The 10199-nt window shown below is 38.1% G+C and overlaps 1 protein-coding gene across 1 annotated transcript in view; it reads right to left on the bottom strand.

Moving 5' to 3' along the window:
- The window catches only part of wdr11 (WD repeat domain 11), a 50876-nt gene extending 49658 nt beyond the window's left edge, over positions 1-1218 (bottom strand). Inside the window, 2 exon segments of the mRNA XM_023411738.2 lie at positions 49-54; positions 1025-1218. Coding sequence (XP_023267506.2) covers positions 49-54; positions 1025-1110 — 92 coding nt within the window. The 5' untranslated portion in view covers positions 1111-1218.
- Between the last annotated feature and the right edge of the window lie 8981 nt (positions 1219-10199).

The raw sequence follows: 10199 nt of genomic DNA, 5'->3' as shown, positions 1-10199 counted from the left end.
AAAAAAAAAACCTGAATGATTAGGCTAGTGGGAAGTAGCTGAAAGTACTTTCCGCTGCAGAATAAAAGAGATGGTTTGTGAGTGGGATATCGAGCCAAATCATGCACAAAACCACATAAGACAACATCAACTGATGTACTCATTTGGCCTGACACTGATTTGTACACCCTCTCCTATGAGTATAGTATTATTTAAAAGCTGTGTCTGAATTACAGTTTCCTGCTCTCCACTTCATGTCTATGTTAATCTTCATCTTTCAGTGTGCATGCAACGTCTGCATTCAAATGTGGCTGGACCGCATCCTGATTCCACAAAAATATCAACTCCAATCAAATTCTGAAAGTCCACTATTAGCTTAAGCTTATTTTTGTACACAGGGACTTTCAATTAATGAGTCCTGGTGCAACAAACTGATATAATTGCTAATCCAACAAGTGTGTGACTGTAAACCACAATAGGGCAATAATACAGAAATTAAGAGTAGCTGCGGGTGATGACTACACCGTATTACCCACATTATATTCCTCATACCTCATCATTCACACTTTTTTTTTATTGTCAAATTTGGTTAATGGAGAGTGAGAGGTCTCAGCTGTGAATATTGCAATGTTTAACATATGACTCATTTCCGCTTCATGTGTGGAATAAAACTGTGGTTATGCAACCTTTGTCTAAAATAATAATACTTCTGGTACTTTTAAGCGAGTTCAGTCACACTCTCTGTCGGATTACAGTGGGAAGATAAGGCTTACAATTTTCATCAGGCCCAGCAAAATGTCACATCACATCACATGACACAAGATACCCTGCATGTTTCTCTTGTTTTGATGAGAGAAAATCTACATTACTGGCATCAATTAACATTGGCATCTTTCTAAGCAGCAACGAAAGGAAACAGTGTAATGAAATTCATACAATGTAATTGGCAGTTCGTACACATCATCTGTCAGTCGCACATCTGACTGACTTAACGAGCTACAACCAGGCTACAATATTATGCTAGCGGCAAAGGGTCTGTACTCACCAATCTACCGCGGTTTTATTCTGCAAATTGAGAGTGCCAGTCAACGTCCGAGCTGCGAGTTTGATGTTGACGGTGTAAGGAATCATTTTTGGTCGTTAGTATTTATGCTACATAAACATTTGTTCACCAAAAGCTGCTAAAATGAATTAGCTTCTCTGGTTCGGCTCTGTTGTGAATTCTGACAGGAAGTAAAACGGTGTTTCTAAACGGAGCGCCGTGCAGGAACAAAAAAAGCGTAACAAGGTTCCAAGGCTTCACATTTCTCGATGCAATTTCTTTTTTAAATGAATATGTTCTCTTAAAATGTCGAATATTTTTACTGACAAGACGCGCAAAAACATTTACGACTATAAATGGACCTCTGAATCAAAATAAATGATTTCCCAGCTAAGTAGATGTGAATTTGACACTGCACTATAGAAAATCACAAAATATACTAAACAATTAATTCACTATTTATTTTTCATCATATAGAACTATAACATTTTAAAGAAGTACAAAAGTGAAACATTAAATTATATTAGAATATTTTGTATTGCTTGTCTATTTGATATAAAATGCCTAAAGTGCAATAAAAAATGTTTCCAATTACATTGGAGATGCACAAAATAAGAGTGAAGAGTCTGTAAGAGTTGAAATACATCAGTTTTTGTCTTATAATTTTAGAGCCGTAGTTATTTTACTAACCCACAAAATGTTATTAATGAGCTAAAAAAAAATTGCAATTATAAACATGTCGACAAGCTGGCAGTGATATTTCAACTGGGGTGTCAACTCAGAAGTTGCATTTCAGTTTTAACCGAATGTCACCAATCAAATACAAAATATTATTAGAAACTCTCTTTTTTACTCTCTTTTTTTCTATCAGCCATTTCTGCTATACAAAATAGTATAAGATCGTATTAAATCTTCAATAATATCGAGTGATAAACACTTGTCCCAGCAGCTTAGTTTTCATCCTAATTTCCCTGTGTGATTGCCTTGAGATATTGATGATCTTATGTACCCTGGGATGCCGAAGAATCTGAGTTTCTTGTGAGACCCCATGCAGCTCAGAGTGGGTGTGCTGCAAGGAACAGTGTCCCACAGGAATATGGTGTTGTCATTTTCTCATCTGACAGGCTTTGAAACATCACACAAGGGAGTGCTGTGGATGGCTTTTGGCCAACACAGCTGTGCAACTTAAATATAAACTACTTCATATATCCGTTGGCAGTTCAGACTCTCAAAATCTTTCCGCTTTTTATTTGGCAGCACTTTCCTCCCTGCAGTCCCTGCACAAGCTGGCGCACTGGTTGATCGTGCGGAACACACAGCCATTACTCCAGGGAAAGAACTGTGTCCTGCATGAGTCTTATATGGGGGATAAACCTCAAACTCACAGTTTTGACTGACAACCAACACAGTCTGCTCTCAGTGTATTAACAACTTTGACACATACACATAATATCTGTAGTCCCTGGCATGTTCTGCTGCCCAACTCTGGATCCTCTGATTTAGATTTTGTTTAACATCAGGGACATCAGGGACAACCACAATTAACTTCTTTAACCATCTATAAAGCCTGTATCACATATATCCATACTCTCTCTGTGGAGCTATATTCTTCTTTTTTTTTCCTAAACATAACGTCATCAGTTCGAGAATAGAAGGAGTGACAGAAGAAAATATACAAGGTCAAACAAGATTAACAACAAAGTGGGAAATGGACAGATGTTTTTCTTTCATACTTTAGTGACCTCAAGAAAGATTTACCATCAACTGGCAGATGACTGATCTGATCTGATTCTCAAGAAAACTAAAGATATATATATCTTTAACAAAGGCCTATTGAACAAGACAGGTTTCCACAGTCCTAACAATGAGGCACATGTCTGTCATTTGTAGAGACACTGTAGTAGAGACATGGACACAAAATATAGTAAAATATTTTCATAATCAGAAAATGTATACAGTATCCTCACTCATGGTTCATTGGTTGCAAATGCAGCATTGTTAAAGATGTTTTTCTTAAAATAAGAGAACCACATTGTTATGTTAGGCTATTTTCAACAGGGAGTTGTCATAAAACATTTGCCCTGCGCATTTTCAATGTATCACAACAATACATTTAAATTATAATTCCAACATATATCTAACCTTTCAAAATTATTTTCATATTGTATGAATTAAGTCTAATAAACAGATCGAGGTGGAGGGAAACGAAATTCCAATCTTATATTTCCTTTGTGACAGGCAGACCAAATGGACATGTTTCACAGCCTTCTTTGTTGCATGGTTATTGGATTTTTGTTAACAAACCCATGCAGCTCCTTTTCCTCTCTTTTCTGATTTGCATGTTAATTGTCAATCAGTTGACTCAAGATTGCATTTCACTTTACATCCTCGATGTTTGACTGCCTGTCAAAATCATCTAGAGTTCACGGTTTTCTGCACGCTCAATGTACACATTCAGAATCCATCACATTCATCATAATTATTGCAGACCTGCTTCCTTTAGGAACACTGCTGAGCTGATGATATATAATTATTTAACTATTTCTCACCCGTTCCTGAGGTGCACACTTTTAAATTACAGTCAGACTTAAAGCTGCTCTCCATATCAAGATTTTCAAGGTTGTGGATATCATTTTGACAGGTTATGAGTGAAATATATTGTCAATTGTCGTGATATTTTCAGAGCAAATTCAGCCGCAGCATACTGAATGTGTTACCACAATTTAAGTGATACAGTGTGTCATTTAAAAGTCTCTTTCTGTAGTGACCTGGAGAAGCAGTTCATCTTTTCTTCACAGTTCATGAGAGAGGCTTTCATCCCATACGCTACTGTGGCCATGATTTGCATTTTGACTCAGTAAGAGGTAGTATGGTAAAAAGGGAAAATCTACTTTGATGATGATAAGAATCAGCTGTATACATAGAATATACAAGTTTGTGAGGAGTCTATATATATATAAATAAATAAATATACAGTATATATATATATATATTATTATATCAGTATGCTGCAGCTGAATTTGCTCCGAGAATATCATGACAATTGACAATATATTTCACTCATAACCTGTCAAAATGATATCCACAACCTTGAAAATCTTGATACGGAGAGCAGCTATATGTCTGACTGTAATTTAAAAGCGTGCACCTCAGGAACGGGTGAGAAATAGTTAAATAATTCTATATCATCAGCTCAGCAGTGTTCCTAAAGAAACCAGGTCTGCAATAATTATATATCTAACTTCTCACAAACATGTTTGTATGATAAGATATCTCATTACAATTAGGCTGGAAGATGTTGTGACGTTGTTTGGAAACTACAGGAGGAAACCTATCTCATTTAGCATTGAAGTTAGTTTTCCCTACTTGATGTTACATGAATGTGGCTTAAAAAGGAACTGAGGGACTGAGAATGAACAGCAGCAACTGGATTCACAGAAATGAACGATCAATGATCTTCTCATCTGAATGCATGAGACCGTTACCAAGCATATTTCTAAAATGTCAAAGTGTCTCTTCAGGAATGGGTCTGGGTTGTCCTGGTCAGCTAATGGTCTGAAAACATGTACAAAGTAACCTTGACAACCCTAATTTGGTTCTGTCCAGGGTGAAAAGTTAGCCCATGTCTTTCCACAATATCTACTGTCAAACTATCGTCTTCTATAGAGCCTTACAGATGACAGCTGTGTTATTGGGATATTTCTTGAGGCACATCCACCTGCTGTCGTCAGTGCAACCACTTGCCGCTTGCTCACTATAGATACAGGATTGCAGTCGTGTTTTAACTTACATTACCCCATTCAGACTCTGAGACACCTGATTTCCATTTGTTTATAGTCGTTTAACTGACAGTGCTGATGTGCTGTTTATCACAACTTGATGTCAAAATACTGAACTTATATTCACTTTATATTAAAACTGATGCTACTTTTGCTTATTTTTTGACCTGTATGGGGTAGAAAGACTGCAAAACAAACCCACAAAAACACACACTGTAATTGTTATACCATTATCAAGTTGTTAGGACCAATATATTCAGACACAATGACAGGAGCGTCCCATCAGAATCCGGTTTCTGGCCTAACAAGCCAAATAAATGACAAAATACATCATTTGTAATTGCTCTCCTGTGGAAGTGTTTTCTGGTCTTTTCTTATTATGTCTTCCAAAACTGTTACAATTCACAATTGCAAAAATAATAGTTTTCTCCTACTCGTTATCGTTAAGTTTTTGTCAGGTTTAGGTATAAAAACAACTTGGTTAGAGTTGGTGAAAGAGTATCGTTCGGGAACGTTTCAACATTTTAGGAAATACACTTGTTCACTTTCCTGCCATGAGTGAAGTGAGAAGATCAATATGCACCTATACCTACACCTCTAAAGCTCACTTATTAACAGCATTTATCTTGTTTAATCTGAAAACAACAAGTTGTCGGTTATTTCGGTGTCTCTTCTGGCCACACAAATGTCCAGTAGTCTTATTATATTATATATTCATATTTTTTTTAGCTGTGGTTTGGTCTCTACCAACTCCTGAGAAAAATATCCGGACAGGCATCGTTTGGCAGGTGAAAGGTGGTAAAACAGTCCATCATTTCTCTCCCTTGTTTTTCTTCTTACAGCCATTAGGTTTCTGTGGCTGTTCTGGCCAAGGGGTGTGGGTGGCAAAGTGTAATGAAGGTTCTGTAATGAAAAGGGAGAGCAGGGATAATCACACTTTGGGTCACGTAAAAACCCAATTAGAGCCTGAGTGCTCTGAGTGCGCTTAACCGCTGGTTGTCAGCCGTGTGAAATATCCCCATGATTCCCACTTCCAGGCTCAATATCCACTCTTATTTTAGATATATTTATGAGCATGCTGAAATGTTTTATTGATGCACGGTGGGCATGGTATATTTATTCACACAGTCTCTGCTGACTCTCACCTCGTGGCTCTATGATGTGCTTTACAGGAAATGATAGCACCTACATTTGCTCAAGAGGATTATAAAAACTACAGATTGCCAGTATTAGGGATTAATGCTTTTATTTCTGGTAAAGAAATATAAGGCCTATGTCTTTAAAGGTTGCTTTTGTAATGTTCATTCACAGTTAACAAAGCATACCAGGCAACAATTCAATACACTCAGGTGTTTTACTGCTGCAGGCATACTCGGTCAGGAATGACCAATAGCTTGAGGTGGCTAAGACCAAGATCAAAATATACACACGATGATGGAACAGCACTGAGTCGACGAACAAAACAGAATACATATCATACAAAATCACAAACAGCAGTACATCACACATCATGGCAGCATGTATGTATGTTCAGCAATTTTGCTACTGCTACAATAAGTTTGAGCACTTTTGAGCACAATTACCCATCATTCTCCCTTAAAAACACTTAGCTACACTTTAAGAAATTTCATCCGTGGCTGTTTGTGACCATTTCAAAATCCATCAGATTCATTCATTAGCCATACCGCTTGTCCTTTTTAGGGTCGCAGGGTGGCTGGAGCCAATCCCAGATGACATTGGCCGAGGGCATGGCGCACCCTGGACAGGTCGCCAGCCCAAACACATAGAGACAAACAAGCAACAGTTCAGTGTCGTCGATTAACCTTAATGGGAGGAAGCCGGAGCACCCAGAGGAAACCCACACGGCCACGAAGAGAACATGCAAACTCCACACAGAAAGGCCCCAGTCGGCAGGTTCATCAATAGATAAAATCAAACATTACTGTCATAATTTCTGAGATATATTTTCTTTCACTGCTGCACAGGTACACATTTGTTGCCTGGTAATTGCAGTAATATAATTATTGCATGTGTTTATTTTGCGCTTGTAGAAAAAAAAGATCAAAATTATAATGAGCTGAAACACTTCAAAAGAAACATACAACTGCAGCTGATCTACTGTAACAGCCAGAAAATCCAAGAGGTGTGTTTGCGGGGCTCCTCTTATTATTATCATCTGTCCTCCAAACTTGTAACCCACACACACCACACAATCAAGTCCTGTCCTGTGTGATCTTATGTTTCCCACAAAACAGGCAATTAATTGACACGCCGCAGCCCCCCACCCCCATTCCCCCACCCCTCCAGAGTCTGTGCGCTTTCATTTCTTCCATCCCGCCTGCATGCCATCCTCTTGATCTTCACATCAGCAGAATACCCTCTGCGAGCACAGATGAAACAGAGGCAACATGGCCATAAAATTCTCATTGATTTCGAAAACCATTGCAGTTCATATGGGAGGTTCAAGTTAATGCATTGTCATGTCTTGGTTCACTTGAAAAATTTTAGCTGGCTGAACAAAGCCAAAATGTTTTTCTAACAAAGGTTCCCATCACTGGATTAGACCTTCTGTTGCTCATGAAGCATGTCAGATCCACATGAATGGACCAGCCCTTTGAATCACGCCTCCAGAATCTGTTAACAGCACTCTTCCATATTTTAAACTGTCTCGCTTGATGGTTACAGTGCCGGATGTCAGAGTGAGTTATGATGTCACACTTTGAGAAGAGAGATCCCCACAAGATATCCTTGATTTACTTCTATCATCCAGGCAATTGAACATCTGCCATATGAATATTAATGACAGAATGAATGAGTCGTATAGTAAAGGCATTGTCGTCTACGTAACTGCCAGCACTGTTTCTATTATTTCTACTGGTATGAAATTGATTCTAAATTGCTGGCTTGTAACAGCAAAATGAGTCATTTTAAGCTCAGGCTGCATAATTTCTTCACACTTGGAAAATGATATATAATAGGCAAATTTTATTTATCATAAATACAGTAGAATCAGGAGTGACATCAAGGACATAAATGAAATCATGACATGAAGGTTATATGACCTTGCGCCTATAGAAGGGGAAGGAACTTGTAACCTCAGGGAATTGCCATATAATTCAACATCCATTTCTCCTTCGCTTCAGAGAAACAGGCTCCAGCATGGCTTTGGCTGACGGTATACACATATAATGAGCTTCATTGTTGACAATCATGGGTTCATGAAAAAAGTGAGTACTCTGCCCTTGTATTGTGCATCCACAGATATTTTTCACGAATGGCTGCAAATGACCATACAGGAAGGTCACGTTCATGAACTGCGCACAAGTGAAGACCATTTATTGGTACAATATCTTTGCAGATCAGTAACAATGTCTGAGCTACATCTGCGTGCAAAGTAGGAGGTGAAAATGAGAGCGCTTTTGTAGGATGATGCAAATGGTTTTAACATTACTGTGTTAATATGTTTGGAATAGACATTTGAGTTAGTTAATTCTTGACTATAAAAAAAAAAAGTAGAGAAAACAAATCTTCCTAAGCATTTATATAATGTCACATGATCTTCTTCAGCAAAATGGAGTCAGCCCAGAAGTTTTGTCTAAGCACTTCGAGGACTTTTTTTTTTTACTTTTAAGTGAACATGGAGAAATCTGTGAAGTGTGGAGAAAAAAAAAGAGCATTTCCATGACAACTGTGCAGACAAATAATAGGATTGAAAAGTCCAGATACTAAATGGACCTTGAGGTGTGATTGTTCTGTCAACATTTGGGTGTGTCTATCCAAAAAGGTAAAAAAATTAAAGTTAAAACCTGGATAAACAAAATTGGGCCAATATGTGAAACAGAACAGCCAATGAGGGAATCTCTTCTGTAAGACTGGTGTTCATCCCCCCAGAGACTTGTAGACTTTCTTCCATGTGCATCACTGTAAAGCCATTCTTATGGCCAGTGGTGAGGCCTACTACAGGTATTTCATCCTTTAAATTTTCACCTGTCTGTATCTACATCCCTGTGTGTGTTTGTGAATAAGCCCGCAGATTATCTGTAATAGATATCTGCGAAGCCTTCAGGTTTTTCTGTATGCACAGCTGTTCTCTTTCTTAATAGTGGAGATATGAGTGGGAAGGAGCTTAGTTAAACTAAGCATAATACTGGTCATTAAGCCTTCTCCGAACCATATTATCTACAGACTCAAACCATTTAAACATCAGAAGGGATGAGTCAATAAACCACTAAGCACTCAGCAAAGACAGCACTGAGATTGATGAAAATTAATTCACATAAATTGACCAAGGTGTCAAGAAAAACAGACAAATAATGACTATGTATTGCACTTTAAATCAACATTTGTCAGCTTCATTTTCTAGGTGCTGTGGGAAGAATATTTAATGTAGTGGTAGCACAATGTCACATAAACCTGACCCCATGAGAACCATAAGTGGTGCCTCTGGTCTCTTGGCCACACTTAAAGCCTCATCAACACAAACCACATATGCTGATGTGACTGTCGGCATAACTTATTACTTTCTGTTTTCGCCGTGGCCTCCCTCTTGATGTTTATTAACGTCTAATAAATGACAAGGTGACGGACGCTCAGACACGAGACGCTGTTAAAGAAAACGAGCCTCTCTCAAGAGGCTTATAAACAAAATGAATTAAACCTTGTGTGTGTGACGTCTCAGTAAAACAGTAAGAGTATATTCAACAAGCAGGGCAGACGAGCCTTCACAGCCTATTAGTTACACCGAGGAAGAGGAACGTGGGGATGCTATAAAGGCCACAAAGGCAGCTCTGAAAGAATTTCAACAGCTTCATTTGATGATGAAGGTTAAAAATCTCCTACAACTTGATAAGCTGTAGATATCTCACAGGTGTGCAAATTTTATTTATTTATTTCATTTATCTCAAGCATATTTTTCTGTGGTCCATACTTTGCATGCTTGATTTTTTTTTCAAAGTGGAGATTACAGCTGTGATGCATTCATTTATAGACTTTGGCATGTTCTTGATGGATATACTTGCTTATATATACAATGTGATTTGGCTCTGTGGTCTGAACTCAGTATAAGGTGTCAAGTTTTAGAGTTAATTTCTCTCATACACCTGAGAGAATGTGGATAAGTTCTTCCCTGGCAACCGAACAGCTGTTGGTAATGTGAACAATAAAGACAGGTTGTTGCCAGGGATACACTTAAATCATGGCCAGAAAGACAAAGAGAAGGGAAGGAGAGACATAGAAATAAAGAGAATTAGTAACAATAAAGAATAATAAAGGATACTGATTTGATGCAAAACTGAATTGAGACTGAATATAAGGGATTGAGTGAAAGTGAGAGGGAAGGGAGTCAAGGAGAAGCAGACAGAGGAAGGAAGAAGCTTCAAGGTTGATGCCTGCTAAGGAGA

Source organism: Seriola lalandi, unplaced genomic scaffold (genome assembly GCF_002814215.2).
Source record: "Seriola lalandi dorsalis isolate HSWRI2012SDOR001 ecotype SW California unplaced genomic scaffold, Sedor1 jcf7180002054470, whole genome shotgun sequence".
NCBI classification, from domain to species: domain Eukaryota; kingdom Metazoa; phylum Chordata; class Actinopteri; order Carangiformes; family Carangidae; genus Seriola; species Seriola lalandi.
Note: the sequence above shows the minus strand (reverse complement) of the source record. Positions and strands in the feature narration are given on the sequence as shown.